The 22,592-nt window shown below is 42.3% G+C and overlaps 1 protein-coding gene across 6 annotated transcripts; it reads left to right on the plus strand.

Moving 5' to 3' along the window:
* Positions 1-759: 759 nt before the first annotated feature.
* LOC112806407 (V-set and transmembrane domain-containing protein 1-like) lies at positions 760-21,584 on the plus strand. Of its 6 annotated transcripts, none has more exons than XR_012377026.1 (5): positions 760-897; positions 1,717-2,508; positions 6,913-7,105; positions 11,168-11,402; positions 15,620-15,976. XR_012377026.1 is itself a non-coding variant. In XM_073889046.1 (5 exons), the coding sequence occupies exons 1-5, from the start codon at positions 6,784-6,786 to the stop codon at positions 18,433-18,435; spliced, it is 594 nt and encodes a 197-aa protein (XP_073745147.1). In that variant the 5' UTR covers positions 6,455-6,783; the 3' UTR covers positions 18,436-21,584. The 6 variants fall into 6 exon arrangements, 3 of the variants coding, with proteins under 3 accessions (XP_073745147.1, XP_073745150.1, XP_073745149.1); XM_073889046.1 differs by lacking the exons at positions 760-897; positions 1,717-2,508; positions 15,620-15,976 and adding exons at positions 16,152-16,189; positions 16,302-16,333; positions 18,273-21,584 and having other exon boundaries at positions 6,455-7,105; positions 11,168-11,206; XM_073889049.1 differs by lacking the exons at positions 760-897; positions 1,717-2,508; positions 11,168-11,402; positions 15,620-15,976 and adding exons at positions 15,983-16,010; positions 16,152-16,189; positions 16,302-16,333; positions 18,273-21,584 and having other exon boundaries at positions 6,455-7,105.
* Positions 21,585-22,592: the final 1,008 nt, after the last annotated feature.

Raw genomic sequence — 22,592 nt, forward strand, 5'->3', positions numbered from 1 at the left:
TGTTTTCAGTTACATGAGGCAATCAATAATCAACAAGAGTTCTTAACAGACTTGGGAAGCAATGAGTAGCTGGGAAGGAAGGATGAGTGTTGTACTTCTAGAGAAGAATTTGCTCCTTTAATTCATCAGTATTTCCTCCTTTGTTCATGGAAAATGGGATTATACTCTTCCCATTTGGGAAGAAAATTGAATCGAAGCTTTCCAGTTTCCCTTGATTACTTTCTCTTCTGTAAAAGAAAGCACAGCAAAAATCTGATATGTTGTGACCCATTTGTCAAGATTTACTAAAAGACAAGTTGTTCAGACTCAAAGACAAACATCCATTTCTGTTTTCTTGTTGAACCCCCTGCTCTCAGGAGCAGTGGGTGCCCAGCATTACCAGAGACTCCCACATTTTAGATGTTACCATGTGCTTGCCCGGCTATCTTATTGTGCCCATGCCAACTTTCTGGTTTTCATAATGTACTGTTGTTCTATTACTAATGGGAAAGCTGCTTGATGGGTATGTGAGAACTCTGTACTACTTTTTTGCAACTCTAAAACTTTTCCCCAAACAATTATTATTTTTTTTTAAAGAAAATGTCTTGGTCAGGACTTCAGATGAGATAGGACAGATCTCAGGGTGGGTGGTGCTGGAGCCACACACACTGTTTCTGAGGGAGATGTCATTGATGGTTTCCTGCCTTGGTTGTGAGAAGGAAATTGTACAATAGGCAGTGGAGAACAAAAGTGTCAGGGTAAAACCTCTATCCACACAACCTGGAGACGAAGTCGGCAGGAAAGACCTGCAATGGCCCAATTCCTCTTCTTCCTTTGAACTGTAAAACTGAAGATGGGATCTTGGTCTGAGTGGAAGGGACACTAAGCTCAGAGAATTCCTGCCCCTGCTTTGCCTTGGTGAGTCTCCAGGACTGGGACAGATGGGTTTGGATGGTGAGAAAATTCATGGTGAAGCAGGGGTTGATGTGAAGTGATATCTTCTGTGTACTGGACACATGCTAGCTGTCAGAGTTTCAGGGGCTGTGGTTGACATGCCTCTGTTTTGGTACTTGCACACAGGAGATGGGGAAGTGAGGTTCAGAGACGTGGGCTGATACCCTCATTTACTCAGCTGAGCAATGCAGAGCTCCAATGAGGTCTCCAAACCTGATTTGTCCAAATACCAATCCTCCCAGGAATGTTTGTTGGCATATAGGAGGGCAGAATACATAGGGTGTGGAGCTGTAGGTTTGGGTACAGACCAAGATTACAGAGAAGGGCTATGTCTGGGGACAATGGTTGAAAAGAAAATTTTCTGACCAGCTCTACCCTCTACTGATTTTAACTGTCCTCAACTTGAACATGATGTAATCAAAGGGACCTCAGCCTGTAAAAAGGAAGACCTGGGATTACAACCCTGGCAAGCCATGAGAGCCACGAGCTCTCATAGGAGCTCTAGGCTGTGAACCAGCAGCTCCACTGACCAAGCCCCCAGTTCCTCTTTCGTGAGGTGGGGCTGAGGGGTGTGGGTAGAGGATATCAGGACTTGTCATCTGCCCCAGTTCCTTCCTTCCTCTTCGGAGACACAGCCCTTCCTTTGGGGTAATGCTCCTCCCACACACACATTTGAGCTTTAGGGGTGGCTGTCAGTCACTCTACCCCAAACCTCCAGCTGTAGGGCAGAATAAGTTGGACAGTCAAGAGACTGACCTCATCCTGCTTGTATTCATTTCCCAGGGCTGCCGTGACAAAGTGCTACACACCAAGTGGCTTAAAACAACAGAAAACTATTCTCTCACAGTTTTGGAGGCCAGAAGTCCAAGATCAAGGTGCCAGCAGAGTTGGTTCCTTCTGAGGGCTCTGAGGCTCCCAGGGAGAATCTGTTCCAGGCTCTCCTCACTTCTGGGGATGGCAGGCAGTCCTTGGGTTCCTTATTTGCAGATGCTTTGCTGCAATCCCTCATGTCTTCACATGGCCATCTTCCCTCTATGTCTGTCTCCATAGCTCTCCACCTCTTCTTATGGGGACACCAGTCATACTGAATTATGGGACCAGCCTACTCCCAAATAATGCAATTCCAAATAAGTTCACATTCACAGGTACTGGGGGTTAGGACTTGAACATACCTTTCTGGAGGACGCAAATAATCATTATTCCACAGATAGGTCTATGATGCAAAGCAAGCCAGTCCAGTTCTGTCAGGAAGTTTCTCAAACTGGCATTGAGACACAGATAAATTTTGGTCCTCTGAGTGTGACCTTCCAAAGATGCCAGATCGTAGCTGCCTACAGCCCTGCTTCCAGGCTCCTGGTCCTGTCCTGACAATATTCGGAGGGAATGACACACGGCAGCTGAGAGAAAAGACTGCAACAGCACTGAATCCCTGGGTCAGGCTGCTCTGGAAACATGATCTACCATTGCACTTAATGGAGGTTGCTTGTCTAAACTAACACAACTAGTCATTTCCACTTCATCTGATTTCAGGCAGACTTCTGATATTTGAATCTTTATACATCTTTAGTACAGACGGTAAGTGTACCCAATTTACATAAAATTTTAAAAATGTATTGAGATACAATGCACATGAGAGTAACCATTTTAAAGTAGACAATTTTGTGACATTTTAAACATTCACAATGCTGTGTAACCACAGCAAAATGTTTTCATCACCCGTCAAGGAAATGCTGTACCCACAAAGCAGTCACTCGCCATCCCCCTTCCCCGGGGGGGCTAACCACCCATCCACTTTCTGTCTCTCTAGATGTAGCTATTCTGGATATATCATGTAAATGGAATCATACCATGTGACCTTTCATGTCTGGCTTCTTTTTCTTGGAATGATGTTTTTAAGGTCCATCCATGATATATCACTGCAACATTTCTTTCTATAATAGAATAGGATAGTATTTTATATTACAATCTGAATAATGTTTTACATAAAATTTTTAAGCTTTCCAGATGATGAGTTCAAGGGATCTGTTAAATTATAATTTAACAGTAATCTGGAGATCCAGTTCTGGCCCCCCCAATTCCAATGTGTGAGGGTGGGGCCCTGACACCACCAAGCAATTCTTGAACACCAATTGGGTGTTCTATAATTTAATTCAGTTCTGACACTACCTGGAGTTAGCATCAGATCCTGTATGTAAGGGCTCCGTCCCATAAAACTGCCTCCTCCCCATTTTAGATGTCAGTGGCAAGTCTGGGTTATCACCTGATCAATTGGCTATATATCAGGAGTTCACATGACCCCCTCTTTGGGTTCAATTAATTCACTAGAGAGGCTCACAGAACTCACAGGAATATTCAACTTACTGGATTATGAGTGTATTATAAAAGGATATAATTGCACAGCCAGATGGAAGAAATATGGAAGGCTAGGTATGGGGAAAGAGCACAGAGCTTCCACGTCCTCTCCAGGCACACCACTCTCCCTGCACCTCCATCGGGTTCATCAACCTGGAAGCTCTCTGAACCCATCCTTTTGAGCTTTTATAGAGTCTTCATTACATAAACACAATTGATTAAATCATGGCCATTGGCAATTGATTCCATCTCCAACTCCTCTCTCCTTCCCAGAGGTCAAGGAGGTGGAATTGAATGTTTCAACCTTGTCATCATATGGTTGGTTCCCCCGGCAACCAGCCCTCATCCTTAGGTGTGGTCCAAAAGTCACTTCATTAACATAATGAAAGACACTTGTATAGAAAATTCCAAGGGTGGGTGTCTGGGTGATTCACTTAGAAGAGCACGGGTCTCTTGATCTCGGGGTCATGAGTTCGAGCCCCATGTTGGGTATACAGATTACTAAAATAGATAAATAAATAAATAAATAGACTTAAAAAAGCATGGTTAAGAAAATTCCAAGTGTTTAGCAGCTGTGTCCCAGGAACCAGGACAAAGACCAAATGTATATTTATCATAAATCACAGTATCACATTAGTTTTTAGGGAGCTGTGGTTTCTAGTGTTCCCACTCCTTCCTGTCTCAGTGGAAGGTGTAGCACCTAACGAGGCTGGATGTTGTTCAGAGCAGGTAGCTGTAGGGTAGATGACAGCTGTCTGCCAAGGACCTGCCAAAGAATATAAGCATGTCAGTGGTCAGTGTCTGTAAAGAGTCAGCCAAAAGACAGACACTTAATAATTGATGGGTTTTTATTGTACTTCTTTACTGAGAAATATGCTTTTTTCAAGTTATCCTGCATTCCCCTCAATGATGGTTTCCTCTGTGTGGCCAGTCTTCCTTGTCTGCATCCACTGTGGTCCCTTGTTAGGAAAGAGGGGCAAGTTCTAAGGGATCAAATGCACAGCATGGAGACTGTAGTTGATAATTCTGTGTTCTCATCACAGACACACATGAACGCACACACAAAGGGTAACTCTGTGAGCTGATGGATGTGTTAACTGGCTTGATTGTGGTAATCATTCTATATATGTATATATATATCATCATGTTGTGTAACTTAAGTATATACAGTTTATTCGTCAAAGAAAGAGAACCTCTCCCTCACTTTTACACCCTATTCTCCAGTAGGGTTTCACAAGGCAAAATGAACTAAAGGCACCTATGTGCTTACTTAAAAAAAAGAGGGGGAATCACTGTTTTGAGCAGAATACTGGCTGTACCAGAGCTGAGACAACATGAGTCTAAAAGCAGGTTTGTGGGGGAGGGGGGACTAAAAAGAGACCAGGAGACCTAGGACCCCCTGACCACCCAGATGATGATTTTCTACCTACAAATCCCAGCCACTGTCACTACAAGTTTGGCCTCAGTGCACCGTCAGACCCCTACCTCCTTTCTTCTTGGTGAAACTTGGGGGGGTCCATGTTGTGAGCTGACCCCTGAGTTTAAACAAGGGCCAGGTGTTCTGAGACATTCTCGCACCTACAGAAATTCTAGCTTCACGTCTTGACAGACCCCAAGACTGGTTTCCCATATTTCCATCGAAGGAATGACCTTCCTATCCCAGAATGAAATACATAGAATGGAACAAAGGAGAGGTAGGGTCTGATGTTTGTAAAGATCAAAGCCACATGTGGGAAGAGCATTTAGGACCATGAATGTCTTGAACTCCTTGTGAAAAGAAGAACTTGGTCAGAGAGAGCGACTTCTGTCTGTTTGAATCAGGGAGGAAACCCTCCGCTCACACTCCACAGTAAAATAACCATTGTGTTATTTAAGTGGCAAGAGTGAAAAGTGCAGTCATAAAAAGCAGGAGAGGAAAATATAGGTAAATGTGCAATGATGTCTAGATGGTGAAAGAAAGCCTGATCATGAAAGCAACATGATAAATCAGAAAAGGTTGCTGGAATTTTGTACATAATCATAACTCCTGAATGAGAGACAATGGGACATAAGTAACAGGTAAAAAATCAATCCAAGGAAGTGCCTTAAAGAAATAGAATGGATCTTCCATCAAAATCCTTGAGGAGAACACAGGCAGCAACCTCTTTGACTTCAGCTGCATCAACTTCTTCCTAGAAACATCACCAAAGGCAAGGGAAGCAAGGGCAAAAATGAACTATTGGGACTACATCAAAATAAAAAGTTTTGCACAGCAAAGGAAACAGTCAACAAAACCAAAAGACAACCGACAGAATGGGAGAAGATATTTGCAAACGACATATCAGATAAAGGGCTAGTATCCAAAATCTATAAAGAACTTATCAAACTCAACACCCAAAGAACAAATAATCCAATCAAGAAATGGGCAGAAGACATGAACAGACATTTCTACAGAGAAGACATCCAGATGACCAACAGACACATGAAAAAGTGCTCAACATCACTCGGCATCAGGGAAATACAAATCAAAACCACAGTGAGATATCACCTCACACCAGTCAGAATGGCTAAAATTAACAAGTCAGGAAACGACAGATGTTGGTGAGGATGCGGAGAAAGGGAAATCCTCCTACACTGTTGGTGGGAATGCAAGCTGGTGCAGCCACTCTGGAAAATGGTATGGAGGCTCCTCAAAAAGTTGAAAATAGAGCTACCCTATGACCCAGCAATTGCACTATTGGGTATTTACCCCAAAGATACAAATGTAGGGATCCAAAGGGGCACCTGCACCCCAATGTTTATAGCAGCAGTGTCTACAATAGCCAAACTATGGAAAGAGCCTAGATGTCCATCAACAGATGAATGGATAAAGAAGATGTGGTATATATATGCAATGGATTATGCAGCCATCAAAAAATGAAATCTTGCCATTTGCAACGATGTGGATGGAACTAGAGGGTATTATGCTAAGCGAAATAAGTTAATCAGAGAAAGACAATTATCATATGACCTCAATGATATGAGGAATTTGAGAAACAAGACAGAGGATCATAGGGGAAGGGAGGGAAAAATGAAACAAGATGAAAACAGAGGGCGACAAACAATAAGAGACTCTTAATCTCAGGAAACAAACTGAGGGTTGCTGGAGTGGAGGGGGGTGGGAGGGATGGGGTGGTTGGGTGATGGACATTGGGGAGGGTATGTACTATGGTGAGTGCTGTGAATTGTGTAAGACTGATGAGTCACAGACCTGTACCCCTGAAACAAATAATACATAATATGTTAATAAAAAAAAGAAATAGAATGGATCTTTAACAAATTAATCATGCATTCTCTGCCTGATATGTAGTCAAAGATGAATATATAATCCATGTCTCAGGAGGGTTTCTCCTCCAGGGCTTAGCCTGGGCTTTGAAGACAAGAAAAAGAATGGTGAGTTTTCCTGCATAAATTCTCTGTTCCTGCAACCCAAATTTTCTCTTTAATCCTCTGAATTCTGGGAGGGCACTGGTGGTCATCATGATGAAGAGTCAGACTAACTCTGAATTCTTTCCAGAGATGCTTCCCAAACCCTCCCTCAGTGCCTTGTCCAGCTTAGTGGTTGGACACAGAGGAGACGTGACCCTGAGGTGCCAGTCTCACTTCCAGAATGCGACATTCATGCTGAGGAAGCTGCGGCACTCCGGGTACAGGCAGGAGCAGAGATCCACAGAACACAAGGCTGAATTCCTCCTCATTCACCTGGAACGGAAGGATGCTGGGATGTACTTTTGTGCCTACAAGATGATGATCTCCGAGGAGTGGTCAGGGGAGAGTGAATACCTGCAGCTGAAGGTCAAAGGTGAGAAAGGCAGCTTCAGGCTTGCTCTTGAGGCACATATTCCTTTTCCTGTGATGGAACCTGGCTGGGGAAGGAAAAGTCCAGGAAACAGACAGATGTGACCACTTGAGTGTAAAGTATGGGGGAAATGGGAAGTGAGGGTGGGGACAGGCTCTCATCAGAGATTCTGAGTGTGTATCAATGAGGTGGATGTGGGAGAGTGTTTTCGAATATAGGTATTAGGCGCTCCTGGGTGGCTCAGTTGGTTAGGCGTCTGCCTTCAGCTCAGGTTGTGGTCCCGGGGTCCTGGCATCAAGCCCCGCATTGGGCTACCTGCTCAGTGGGGAGCCCGCTTCTCCCTCATCTGCTTCTCCCCCTGCTTGTGCTCTCTGTGTGTGTGTCAAATAGATAAATAAAAGTTTTAAAAAAAATAATATAGGTATTAATAGAAAATTTGAAGTAGAGTATGGCCAAAGATGAAGAGACGATTGTCATTGAGAAAAAGATATTTTGGGGACACCTGGGTGGCTCAGTTGGTTAAGTGTCTGCCTTTGGCTCAGGTCATGATCCCAGGGAGCCTGCTTCTCCCTCTCTCTCTGCCCCACCCTGCCCCCTGCTGGTGCTCTCTCTCAAGCTCTCTCTCTCTCTCTCTCTCTCTCTCTCTCTCTCAAATAAATAAATAAATAAATAAATAAATAAATAAATAAATAAAATATTTTAAAAGAGAGAGAGAGAGAGATAGTTTGTTAGAGTTCCCAAGAAGAAGGGTATGTCATGCCATGCAGGACCACATAGAGAAGCACCAGGATCAGTCAGGAAACAGAGGGAGGAATAAAACTGGGCAAGAGCCTTTACCATGATTTCTGTGGGAAGGAATAGGCTTAGGATTGGCTCTGGGGTATAGAGGCTGTCCCTGATTGTCTGGTATCTGGCCCTAGAATGATTAGAGCAGGGGAATAGTGACTCAGAGTGTGAGAGCCATAGAAGAGGTGGTTGGGAGCGTAAGCTCTGGATTGGTTGGTTTGCACTTGAGAGGCACACTTGGGGAAGTGGATACCCTTGGCGGGGGGGGGAATCTCTCCAGGGTCACCAAGGTCCCAAGATATCAAAGGGTCAAATTCAGAACATAAAATATGTGGTTAATAGAGAGATGGGTAAGAATGTCCCCAGGTGCATTGGAAAAGGGGAATCCCTGGTCCTTTCCTTCACCCCTGTTGCTCTGTCCTCTTCAGGATCAGTCCTAAAACCTTCCCTCTTACTCAACATAGACCCTGAGATGACTCCAGGTCACAGAGACTCTGATGTCTGATTGCATACAACAGATCCAATTGTATTGTTATTGTTCTGCTGAAAACAGGAATGCCAGAGCCACTACAAGTTGAGAAAAGAAGAAAAATCCAAACTATCAGGACAGCATAAGACATCCCTAATTTTTTTTAATTAATAACATTTAATTTTTTTATTATGTTATGTTAATCACCATACATCACATCATTAGTTCCATGATTCATTATTTGCGTATAACACCCAGTGCTCCATTCAGTACATGCCCTCTTTAATACTCATCACCAGGCTAACCCATCCCCCCCACCCCTCATCCCTCATTTTTGACCCCCACTTCAACAACAGAAGTTTGGCGTCCAGGGTGCCTGGGTGGCTCAGGCGTTAAGTCTGCCTTCGGCTCAGGTCATGATCTCAGGGTCCTGGGATCAAGCCCTGCATCTGGCTCCCTGCTCAATGGGAAGCCTGCTTCTCCCTCTCCCACTCCCCCTGCTTGTGTTCCCTCTCTCGCTGTGTCTCTCTCTGTCAAATAAATAAATAAAATCTTTAAAAAAAAAAAAAAGAAGTTTGGCATCCATCCACAAACAAAAGTGCCTTTGTGGGAGTTGTGGGATCTGGCACCATACAGCAAGGGACCCGAGAGGAGTCTCACTCACCTGAGTAATAGGCAGACAGACCTCAGTGCCAGCTGTGGAACCTGCAGGAGACTGTAAATTAGTTCCAGGCCCTGTTGGCCATGGCCTAGAAGCACCTGGAGACTTGGGCAATCACCCATGGATAAGAGAATCTTTGTAGAAGTCTATAAACCAGGACTGAATCATGAAGAAATAGAAAATCTAAACAGATCAATAACAGATAAGGAGATTGCCTCAATAATCAAAAACCTCCCAATGAAGAAAAGCCCACATCCAGATGGCTTCACTGGTGCTTTCTACCAGGCATTTAAAGAAGAAATAATGCCAACCCTTCTCAAACTCTTACCAGAAATGGAAGACGTGGGGGTGCCTGGCTGGCTCAGTCGGTAGATCATGTGACTCTTGATCTCAGGGTGATGAGTTCAAGCCCCATGCTGGGTGTGGAGCCTACTTTAAAAAAGAACTGAAGAAGAGGGAACATTCCTACACTCATTTCATGAGGCCAGCATTATCCTGATACCAAAGCCAGATAGAGACACTAGGAGAAACCTACAGAGCAATATCCCTGATGAACACAGATGCAAAAATTCTCAACAAAACATTAGCAACCAAATTCAACAGCACATTACGAAGATCATATGCTATGGTTAAGTGGGATTTATCCTTGGGGTGCAAGGATGGTTCAACCTACACAATCAATGTCATTGACCACATTAATGAATAAAAGACAAAAATCATATGATCATCTCAGTAGATGCAGAAAAAGCACTTGACAAAATACAACATCCTTTCAAGATCAAATACTCTCCACAAATCAGGTGTAGAAGGAATGCATCTCAACATAACAGTGCATACACAACAAGTCCACAGCTAGCATTGTACTCAAAGGCAAAAGGTCAAAATCTTTCCTCTGAGATCAGAAACAAGACAAGGATGTCCACTCTTACCACTCCTGTTCAACATAGTACTGGAGGTCCTAGCCAGAGCAATCAGGCAAGACAAGGAAATGGAAGGCATCCAAACTGGAAAGGAAGAAGTAAAACTGTCTTTATTTGCAGATGATATAATCTTATTATGGAAAATCCTCAAGACTCAACCAAAAACCTGCTAGATCCTGAATAGCCAAAGCAATACTGAGAAAGAAAAATAAAGCTAGGGATATCATACACTCTTTTTTCAAACTATACTACAAAGTTTTATAATCCTAATGGTGTGGCACTGGCATAAAAATAGACACGTAGATCAATGGAACAGAATCAAGAGCCCAGAATTAAACCCTCACATATACAACCAACTAACATTTGGCAGGAGAGCCAAAAGTACTCAATGGGGAGAGGACAGTCTCTTCACTAAATGATGTTGGAAAACTGGATAAACACATGCAGAAGAATGAAATTGGACCCTCATCTTACACCACTCACAAAAATTAACTCAAAATGTATTAAAGACTTAAACGTAGGACCCCAAGGCATAAGGCACCACGAAGAAAACGGGAAAAGCTCCTTTGCATGATCTTGGCAATGATTTTTTTTTATATGACACATAAAGCACAAGAAACAAATGCAAAAATAAATAAGTGGGATTGCATCAAGCAAAAAGCTTTTCTGCACAGCAAAAGAAACAGCAAGATGAGAAGACAACTTACCAAAGGGAGAAAATATTTGCAAAGTGGTGGTGCTCTTTCCTGGGATGGAGAAGACTGGTAAGGAATAGGATTGGAAGGGGAGAAATCAGTGGGATAATTTATAAATGTTTTTGTTACTAAAAATAATATCAAACTCCAGGAGCATTAAAAAGAGCCACCTGGGGGTGCCTGGGTGGCTCAGTCGTTGAGCATCTGACTCTTGATTTTGGCTCAGGTCATGATCTCAGGGTCGTGAGATCGAGCCCTGTGTCGGGCTCTGTGCTCAGCATGGAGTCTGCTTGAGATTCCCTCTGCCTCTCCCCACCCCTCAAATAAATAAATAAATAAAATCTTTAAAAAAAAAAAAAGCCATCTAATGTTCTGGCCCTGGTTTGGGGACCCAGTGAGCATCCCAAGAGTGGAAAAGGCATTGTCTGCTTCCCAAAGAGGGCTTAGAGTCCATAAACAGAATGTGAGGACGTAGGTCCCCAAGGTTTCCACTCAGTCATTGTGACTTTTTTCCTCCTGCATCCTGTTTTCTAGATGACCACAATGGACGTGGAGCTACTGGAGTAAAAAATGGTAAGATAATTTGAGAGATGTTTTTCCAAATTATATCCACCTCATGAGGCAGGCATTCCCCTTTGAATAAAAGGCACAGAAGAAGAATCGTGATGCCTGCTTTCTCACTGTGATGGGGAGAATGACTGCCTTTCTGGGAAGATGACCCCAAGCTCCTCATGGGTTAAGGAAAAGCTGATGAGTAAAACAGCTAGAGGTGGGTTGCTTGTCATTTTACATAACAAAAAACCATGGCGGAGTTTTGTGAAGAATGGGAATGAGCTTGTGTGTCTGGTTTGGGCAACAGGATGGGGACCCGTGGAGCCCAGGTGCTTTGGGAATGTGTGTGATCAAGGATTTGCTAAAACTTTAAAGTTCTCAAAAACAGGTGAATATTAAGTTATTTTTCTCTGATGTTGCTTTTCCATGAGGAATTGACTAAGAGTCTATCCTTGGAGATGCTTGTAAAAGTTAGAGCTTTTGGCATCTTTGGATGAAAATAGGAGCTCATCCAGATTTTAATGGCCAAATATATAATGTAAGTTGGCATCTAGTTGCTTACTCATCCTTAATTTCTGCAACTCATAACCTCCCTGTAATCGACTCCAAAGAGCCAAAATTGTTCAAGGCTGTCATTAGAATCTATGCTGGAATAACCAGTTTTTTTTTTAAAGGTATCTCCCAAAAATGTCTTCGCAAAATAAGTAATAGCCTTTGAAAATGTTTTTATTCAGTATTAGCAGACTTGGGAAATGATTTCTACTCCAGCTTTATGAACATAATTCATAACAGGAATGTTTTCTGGGAGAGATCTGAAATCTGATAGGGTCAAGGATCATGGAAGTATCAGAAATAAGGCGGGAAGCCTAGTGATGGGCAAGAGGGTAAAGAGAAAGAGAAGTGTTCATGTTTTTAGCTCTTGCATTAGTTATTTTCTTTCTTTTTTATTGATTCATAATTCACATTCCATAAATCCACCCTTTTAAAGCACACGGTTCAGTGGCATTTGGTATATTCACAAGACTGTGCAACCATCACCACTCTCTAATTCCAGAACATTCTTAGACCCCAAATGAAATGTGCTACCCTGTAAGCAGTCTCTCCCCATTCCGATCCCCATGATGGACACTGGGTTGTTCATACCTTTCGGGTATCGCAATTAAGGCTGCCCTGAGCATTGGTGGGCAAGTACCTGTTTGAGTCCCTGCTTCCAATGTTCTTGGATATCCACCTAGGAGTAGAATTGCTGGGACATATGGTAACTCTATGTTTAACTTTTTGAGAAACTGCCAAATTGTTTTCCAATGTGGCCGCACCAATTTACATTCCCACCAGTAATACGTGTGGGTTCCAATATCTCCACGTCCTTGCCAACACTTATTTTCCTTTTATTTTATTATAGACATCCTAGTGGGTGTGTAGATCGTTTCTTGAGATGTACTTTCTGAGTTCAAATTTATACCGCAGCAATTCTAAATGGAATCAAGTCTTTAAGCGCAGATATGATGCCCCCAGCCTGTACATACGGATGCATAGGTGCACACAAGGCCAGGCTTCCCCTCTGCTGCCTGTGACCTCATTTACACCCCGTGGCAAGCTGTATCCCACTACTCAGTGTGATTCCTTCACACTGACACCAGAGACTCCTTGTAATTTATTCTGGCAGTTTGTAAAGAGTGAGGTGAAATTTGGCCTAGGAAACGCGGACATCTCAGGGTGAACTCAGATTGGCGGGTTGTGGCACCATGGGAAGGGGAAAGTCTTGTGAGAGTTCACTTCTCATTTCTAGTGAGTCGTTGTGTGAGAGAAGCTGTAGGCTAGATGAAGTGTAAGGCAGGGCTGATGTTCCTCTTCTTCCATCCGGGCCCCGGGAAACACCTGTTCCCACCCTGTTCTCTTATGTCCTTGGAGATGCGCTGATAGTTTGCTGCTTTTGAGGGTCTCTTGGATTCAGTGCCGCCAACAGACTCAAATAAGTATTAATGTCAAAGCGACATTGTAGGAGGTGCAGAAGAGGTATCCCTGGGATACATAGATCCCGAGGCACTTGGGGTCCTTCCTGGCAGTCCCCCGACAAAGAGATACAAATGTTCACATCGGGAAGTGAAAGAAACGATGATCCAGAGTGCATAAAAATGGCAAAGGGATCTGTGGAGCAGGGGTGGAGGAGACCTGGCATCATCTGTTACAGAGGGAGGCAGATGTGGGTGGGATATCGGGGGAGAAAATAATCATTATCACTGCAATCTCATTATCCTACACAATGAGTCAAATTCTAGACCTTGAAGCACTTTGAAGCCAGCACTTTCCATCATTACTCAAGCTCTTCAAGTTTGGTGTTTTCATCCTGCCCCTCTCCTCCTTACCCCACCTTCTTGAGGTATAACTGACAAGTGTACGACGTGATCGTTTGATGCACGCGTCCACTTGTGGAAGGAGCGAGTTAACGAACGCATCCTCCCCTCACATATTTACCTTTGGTTTTTGTGTGAGAATGCTTAAGATCTACTCTTAGCAAATTTCAGTTATGCACTTGTCAACTATTGTCACCACGCTATACGTTGGATCTCCAGAAATTATTCATCTGTTCACTGGAAGCTGGTAGCGTTTTGCCAGCCTCTCCCCACCTCCCCAGCCCTTGACCCCTGGCAGCCACCACTCTATTCTCCCAGGAATGTTTTCTGGGAGAGATCTGAAATCTGATAGGGTCAAGGATCATGGAAGTATCAGAAATAAGGCGGGAAGCCTAGTGATGGGCAAGAGCGTAGAGAAAGAGAAGTGTTCATGTTTTTAGCTCTTGCATTACTTATTTTCTTTCTTTTTTATTGATTCATAATTCACATTCCATAAATCTATGAGTTCAATTAAAAATTTTTTGTTTGTTTGTTTTAGATTCCATGCATCAGTGGAATCTAATCATGTACTATTTGTCTTTGTCTGGCTCATCTCATTTAGCATAATGCCCTCCAGGTCCATCTGCGTTGTCGCAGATGGCAGGATTTTCTACCTTTTTATGGCTGAATAATATCCCAGTATATATACCATTTAAACAACTCTTGGACTGGGAGAGAGTTTGGATTTTCGTTCATCTGAGATGGGACTTATTGTTCCCTCTGCAGCATCACAGTTATCTGGGTAAATGTGCATTTCCCCAGGTTGCGAGGTCACTTCTCTGGTGTTTCCACACCCAGAGGCCAGCACGGAGTGGCCCTGACCTGTGGCCGACTGGCCTAAAAGGTTACACATACCAGGATGCGAAGCCCATCCCGACTGTGTGACTTTGAGCAATTCCCTTAACTTCTGGATACTTTGTTCCCATTGGAATGAAAGGGGAACAGTAAAGCTATCTTGTATGCTTCTTTTTTTTTTTAATTTAATGTTATGTTATTTAAATTCAATTAATTAACATACCATGTGTTATTGGTTTCAGAGGTAGAGGTCAGTGATTCATCAGTCTTATATAATACCCAGTGCTCGTTATATCACATGCCCTCCTAAATGTCGATCGCCCAGTTACCCCATCCCTCCCCCTCCTCCCCTCCAGCAACTGTCAGTTTGTTTCCTATGATTAAGAGTCTCTTATGGTTTGTCTCCCTCTCTGACTTCATCTTGTTTTATTTTTCCTTCCCTTCCCCTATGATCCTCTGTTTGGTTTCTTAAGTTCCACATATGAGTGAAACCACATGATAATTGTCTTTCTCTGACTGACTTATTTTGCTTAGCATGATACCCTCTAGTTCCACCCACATCATTGCAAATGGCAAGATTTCATTTTTTGATGGGTGAGTAATATTCCATTGTGTACATACACCACATCTTCTTTATCCATTCATCTGTTAATGGACATCTGGGCTCCTTCCACAGTTTGGCTATTGTGGACATGGCTGCTATAAACATTGGGGTGCAGGTGCCCCTTCTTTTCACTACATCTGTATCTTTGGGGTAAATACCTAGCAGTGCGATTGCTGGGTCATAAGGTAGCTCTGTTTTTAACATCTTGAGGAACCTCTATACTGTTTTCCAGAGTGGCCGTACCAGCTTGCATTCCCACCATCTCATGTGCTTCTTGTCAAGATGAGAACACATGTGAAGCGCCTAGCACAGAGAGGCTCACGACAAATAATCAGAATTATTGATATGGCTGAAACGTTTATTGGAGATTTCCCTTGTGCGAGGCCCTCTCTGTGAGTGCCCACCCAGTTAACCCCCTGCCATCCAGTCCAGCAGCTACTGTTCTTATCCTCACTTTGAATGGGAAAATGGAGAGTCAGGGAGATTAAGGAAATTCCCATAGTAATCAGAAGTTCCAGCTCAGAAGTGGTAGCTGCAAGTTTTGGAAGCCAGATTGTCTGGCTCCTCACACCTGTTGGACTAAACTTGAGCGGGGTGTCTCAGGAGCCAAACTGATTCTCCGACCTGCTCCTCTCCCACCAGCCAATGGATTAATCTTTGCTGCCACCTTCAGCTGCCTTTCCATTTTGATTCTCTTCCTCTCTTGTCTTCTTCATCAACAGATGTACCCAGCATGGTGAGTTCAGGGAAGCACTGGTTTGTTTGTTTGTTTGCTTGCTTGCTTGTTTAATAAGTAGGCTCCATGCCCAGCATGGAGCCCAGTTCGGGGCTTGAAATCACGACCCTGAGATCAAAGACCTGAGTTGAGATCAAGAGTCGGGTGTTTAAGCGACTGAGCCACTCAGGCACCCCAGGGAAGCACCAGTTTTATACATTAGGGAAGGGGAATGAAGTGAAGGATTTTCTCATTATATAAATTCCTCCTTGTATTTTTTTGTTTTGTAGGTTCGTCACATGAAGAGTCCACCAAGAGGTGGATATGCTTGACATATCTTGCGCCCCTCTCTTCTTCAGATGCCCTGTTTGTATGTCTGTGATTCCCATGCCTCTTCTAATGCCCCATTTTCTCCCTCAGTCTTCAGATCCCATACTTTAATGTGTTTTTGTCTCTCAGAACCAGCCATTCCGAATTTCCCAAGCAGGAGGCTACAGGTGAGTGGTAAGGGAAGAAACCATAAGAGAATCTTATGGTTTGGATGGAAAGAATAAGTCTCACTCCTGCAATCTGAGAGCTGATTTTTTTTTTCCTTTCACTCACATGCAGATTTGTCCAACCTGGAAAGGATATCTGTCTCGGTGAGCTCTCTCCACGAGCTCACTTACCACCGTAGGCTGACCCTGTCTGCCTCCTGGTTTAGCCCATACTCTAGTTACTTGGATGCCCCCAGCTCACACGATTGACAAGAGGCCAATTAACATTGTGTTTAAAAGCATGTGCTTTGACCAAACTAAAAAAAACAGAAAGTAGAATGGTGGTTACCAGGGGTGGGAGAAGTAGGGAGATGTTGGCCAAAGGGTACAGACTTGCAACTAGCGGATAAGGAAGTCGTGGAGATGTAAGGCACAGCATCATGATTAGAGTTCACAACATTGTATTATAAACCTCAGAGTTGCTAAGAGACTAGATCTTAATTGTTCTCACTGCAAAAAAGAAATGATAATTATGTGGCAGGATGGAGGTTTAGCTAACACTACGGTGGTGATCGTGTTGCAATATATGAATGTATCAAATCAACACGTGGTACCCCTTAACCTCATACGGTGTTATACGTCAATTATATCTCAATAATTCAACAAAGAAACACATGCTTTGTATTCCAGAGTAGCTGGGTTCCAACTCCCTATGGCTACCATTTCTTGCCAGTATGGTCTGAGACAACTCACGAAACCCCTGTGATTTGGACCCTTCATTCCCTCCCTTATCTATTGGGGATCAAAATCCCCCATGACAGTCCTGTGTAATCCAGTGATGCACTAAACACAAAGGGTTTGCTGGAATTTCTGGCAAATTTTAAATGTCAGATGGATGGCATGAAAGCATCAATTAACAAATGTTAATCAATGTACACCAATCAGTTTTTTCTATTTGAAATACTGCTTACTTGTGATTTAACATTAATTACCATTACCTCTAAAAGCAATTATCAGGTGATATTTATACATTTTCCCAGAGGACACAGAGGTTTATTGGTTCATTCTTTATGCCAAAGCAAGTAAAAAGAGGCATTAACAAAAGATGCAAATTGTTCACTGTTGTATTTAAAAAATATCTATGCACATGGCATTCATTTAGATACATATATTTTTTAAAGGTATGGAAAAACACAGCTCACAGGTTCACAAATGAACCATCAATGAACAAATCTAGTCTATTTTAAATGTTGGATTAATGACATTGATTAGCAAGTTGTTGAAAATAATAATATTATAATAACATAATATTATGATGTGGTACCTCCATACAATGAAATTCTATTCAGCAATTAAAAAAAAGGAAGAAACTAGTGATAGATCCATGTGGTAAATGGAGGCACTGCAAAAACATTTGCTAAGTTATGAAAAAAGCCAGATACAGGGGACTGTCCATTGTTCCATTTATGTAAAATCTCCAGAAAAAGCAAATCAATAGTCACCTATGGCTGGAGCTGGGAGAGGAGATAAAACCGCACACAGACACAAGGGAACTTTTTTGGTGACGAATGTTCTAAAACTTAAGTGTGGCGAGGGCTACATCATTCTACAAATTCACTAAATGTCATCAAATTGCACACCTATATTAGGGGAATTTCACAGTATATAAGTCATATCTCAATAAAGTTGTTTTTAAAATAGCGTAATATTACACAACCAGTAGGTATTCTTACAGGATGGTCGTTCTTATTTTCAACACCATATGTTTGCAATGACTGTTCTTAGTACCAGTCATAGTTATTAGTATCATATTATTAAAACTAGAGTCAAAACCCTCATCCTCCCCGAGACACAGCCATTCCTGGAATGGCGCTGTCCAGTAGGACTTCCCGCAATAATGGACGTGTCCTATGGCTGTACTGTCCAGCACAACAGCCCCTGGCTACACGTGGCTATTGACATGCAAAATGCATCTGGTGTGACTGAGGACCCAAGTTTTAAATTAAATGTAATTTTAATTCACTTAAATGTAAATAGCCATATGTGGCTTGCAGTTACCATACGGGACAGCTAAGCTCTAAATGCCCATCTCTTTCCCCCAAAGACTGAAAGACCCCCGGGGAGTGAGCCATGCTGACCTATACCTGAGGCAGCTTCTGTCCCCAGCTGAGGAGCCCCCAGGATCTTTTGAATGTGCAGTGCGGCAGGTGAAGGAGGACAGCCGGAGCCCTGGAGGAAGGAGAATGTGGGTTAAGATGGTGGGATGACTGGACACATGGAAACCAGGTCATTCCACGTCCTTGGCTCATAGTCCATAGTAATAAAGTTAAGTCTCTGCCTTTTTGCTTCCACACCTCTCAAGAATTACTGGTTGGGTTTTTCCCAAAATCTGGAGTGTGACTTTAGTATTGATTGACTTAAAACATGCCCTACGTCTATGGGCTGATGGTACTATAATACCCACTTAGGGGATTCTGGATGGCACCCCATAAATAGAAAGATTTTTCCCCAGAAAAGTCCATTGGTTGCTGTTGGGTGAGGCATCCCATAGACAGAGGGATTTTGAAAAGGAGCACAAGAGGGGCACCTCAGTGACGCAGTTGGTTGAGCGTCTGACTCTTGTTTTTAGCCCAGCTCATGATCTCAGGGTCGTGGGATCAAGCCCCACTTCTGGCTTCTCGCTCAGTGCAGAGTCTGCTTGAGATTCTCTCTCTCTCCCTCTTCCTCTGCCCCTCCCCTGCTCATGCTCTCTCTTGCTCTCTCTAAAATAAATTAATTAAATCTTTAAAAAAAAAAAAAGAAAGAAAGAAAGAAAAGAAGCACCAGATACAAGCCACAGAGAGGGACACTCAACTGTGAACTAACAAAAGTGACTCTGAGTGGCATGCAACAGGGTAAGCTGCTAGCTGTGTTTGGTCCATGATCCTTCCAAGCTATGCTGGGCAGCCCTCTAGTCTTAAAGCCAAGACCAGTTTCCTTGTTGACATGAATGGAAGCATTTTCTCAGTGCCATCATATTTCTGTTCATTTTATTTCTTGAAAATCAAAGGATGCAATGAAGCTAGACTTACCAAATATATGTGGATTTTGTCACTTGGCACCCATAACTTCATTAATTTACGTATTATGTCACTGTAAGGACATTTCTGAGCATGGACTTTTTTCTGTGACGACACAGAACGGCCAGTTACATACAAACATAAATAAATGAGCTCTGCTTCAAAAGTTATGTCACCTGATCAGGATTGAAAGTCATTTTTTAATATATGAATGAATGAAACTATAAGGATTTGGGATGCAGATATAAATATTCTTAACTTATAAGCATATGCTGGGTAACTTTTCTCCTTTCAGGTTTTTAATTATGAAATAATTTGACCATAAAGGAAAACACCAAATTATATAAATAGAAATATGCACACTGTCCTTACTTTCTAGACATTTTTTGCTGTGCTTCACTTCTACCACTCCTGATCTGTTGTCCGTCCTCTCTTCCCCAGAGGTGAAGTTTATCCATGTTATTATATGTTATTCTTATGCATTTTTTTGTATTTTTACTACACAGACATCTATTGATAGTCAATATATGGCAATCTGCTTGAAATTGCCTAACCCTAACCCTAACCCTAAGTCTATGTGTTATTCACATATACACATATATATGGAATCCTATTGTGTATTATAATTCTGTGCCTTTTTATTGTCCCCCATATTATGCTGTTGAAAATCATTCAGGTGAATTTTGTGGGTCTAGCTCATTCCCCGCAGTATAGAATTCAGCTGCTAGCCATACCATGGAATACTGCTCAGCCCCAAAGGGAATGAAGCACCATGACATGCCACAACATGAATGAACCTTGGAAACATGCTCAGTGAAAGAAGCCAGTCACAAAAAGCTACATAAATACTGTAGGATTCCATTTCTTTGAAACACCCAGAATAAGCGAACCTCAGACACAACAGATTCATGCCTGCCAAGGGGCTGAGGGAAAGGAGAATGAGTATGGGTTTTTTTTGGGGTTTTTTTGCTGGTGACAGAAATGTTGTGGAATTAGAAACGGTGATGGTTGTGCATCCTTGTGAATATACTTTTTTTTAAAAAAACGCTGAATTTGATGCTTTAGAAGCAAAGGTTTTGTGGTATGTGAATTATATCTCAATAAGCAAATTTGTAAAAAGAACTGGTTGGATGCACCAACCATGGCTTCTCTTTAATTCTTTCCTCGACGGCTAGATGTTTGGGCTGTTACCGGGGCTATGCTATCAGCAAAATGCTACAATAGACATCCTGTTCACAAGTGTGATCTCTCAGTGGCATATTTAGAAGTAAAACCTGTATTTTGTGATGTCCACATCTTTAATCCCACTAGGAGAGCCAAACTGAGAACTAAGGTAGTTTTCCCTATTTATACTTCCACCAGGGATGAATAAGTTCCCAGTTCCCCACGTCCTTGCCAATTCAGAAATATATTAAACTTGATAATTTTTGCTGATTAAAATAGATGAACTCATAACCCACTTTAAGCTGCCTATATAAAGATATCTCATGGTTGCTTTAATTTGCATTTTCCTGAGTATGAGTGAGGCTTATTGACCATTTGGGGTTTCTTTTCTGTAAATTGATGATTTGTTTCCATTGTTCACTTTTCAGCTGAACTGTTGGTCTTTTCCTTTCTGATTTTTATATATATAGCAGGCACACCTTTCTTTTGTAAGCTGTATGCTGCAAACATCTCTGTGAAGCCTGTGACGTATTTTCATTCCTTCTGTATCTTTTAATGTTAGCTAGTCAGAGTAATTCATCTTTTAATTTATATGTTGAGGGACTTCTCATTGTCTTGACTAACTTTACATGATGAATATACTCTCCTACTCTTCTAAATTAAAATGTTTTAATTTTGTTTTTCATATGTAATGCATCTGATATTAATTTTTGTCTAAGGTGTGAGGTAGGGATCTAATTTTTCCACTTGGATAACCAACTGCCCTAGTACCCTTTATTGAAAGACCTGTTCCTGATGAAATATGCTCACTTCTATTTCATGGGCACTGCCTTCCATTACTAGCGTACTTGAAACTCTTGGATAGAAATGACAAAAGGAGAAGCTTGATTTGAAAAGACTTGGAAACAATAAAGAAAAAGGTGGGATGCCTGGCTGGCTCAGTTGATAGACTCTTGGGGTTGTGAGTTCAAGCTCTACCTTGGTTGTAGAGATTACATTTATTTTTTTTAAGATTGATTGATTTGAGAGAGAGAGAACTCACATGCACGAGAGAGGGAGAGAGAGAATCTCAAGCAGACTCCCCAGGGAGCACAGACCCTGACACGGGGCTTGATCTCAAGACCCTAAGATCAGGACTTGAGCAGAAACCAAGAGTCAGATGCTTAACCAACTGAGCCACCCAGGTGCTCCTAGAGATCACATTAAAAAAAAAAAAAAAGAGGGGGGGAGGGAGGGAAAGAAAGAAGAAACTGAGTCATGTAAACTAACTAAGGAAAAGACAGAACTAGAGATATCTCAGACAATTACATCCACAGGCTCAAATATCATGTAGACTTTTCCTCTCTGTATCTCTCATCCCTGTTTCTATTTCTGTGTCATCATTATTATTCAGACCAGCTGTCCTGAGGAGTCTGGGACTGACAGTGACAATTCTAGGCTCACAGCCTTGCAGACTTTTAGCCAAAGAGGTAAGGGGGGTTTTCACTTACTGGATCAATTTAGAAAAAGATATTACTGGCTACCTTTGGAACATGCTAGAAACGCACTCACAAAAGACTTAAGCACAGAGGAAAGAAATCAGGCATTTATCTTTGCTTTCATTTATAACCTATACCTTAGCACAACCACAGAGTTGAGGAGGCCAAGCTTCTACTTATACATTACTACAACTAATACACAAAGAAGAAAACCTCCAAGACTATCTTTGGCTAATGCATGCCCACCTTATCAGGAATAATAACAGAGGATATGGTTTAGCATCTTTCATCCATGTATCTACACAGTAGGTAGAAAACCCAGGCCTGCCAAGTCCTAGACCGGAGGTCCACAAACTTTTTCTGGAAAGTATGTTCAGCCTTTGTGGACCATAAGATCTCTATGTCGAATCATCTCTGCTCTTGAAGCATGAAGGCAGCCATATCTGTTATGTAAACAAATAGGTGGGTCTGTGTTCTAATAAAACTTTATTTACAAACACAAGTGATGGGCCTATCGCCAACATCTGTCCTAGACCAACACTTTTTGAAATCTGAATGAATCACCAGAATAAGAACTGAATTAAGCCAGGAAATATGTGTTCTAGGATGCAATGGGAGACTTTTTTTGCCCCTTCCTCAGTTTTCAGATCTGTAAAAGTGGGAAACAAGCAGGATAGAATGGTTTCTGGGGTCCTCTCTGTCCTGATGTGCTAAACTTCTGGA

This window comes from Callorhinus ursinus, unplaced genomic scaffold, assembly GCF_003265705.2.
Source record: "Callorhinus ursinus isolate GAN/ISIS: 27379988/994484 unplaced genomic scaffold, GSC_fseal_2.0 scaffold101, whole genome shotgun sequence".
NCBI classification, from domain to species: domain Eukaryota; kingdom Metazoa; phylum Chordata; class Mammalia; order Carnivora; family Otariidae; genus Callorhinus; species Callorhinus ursinus.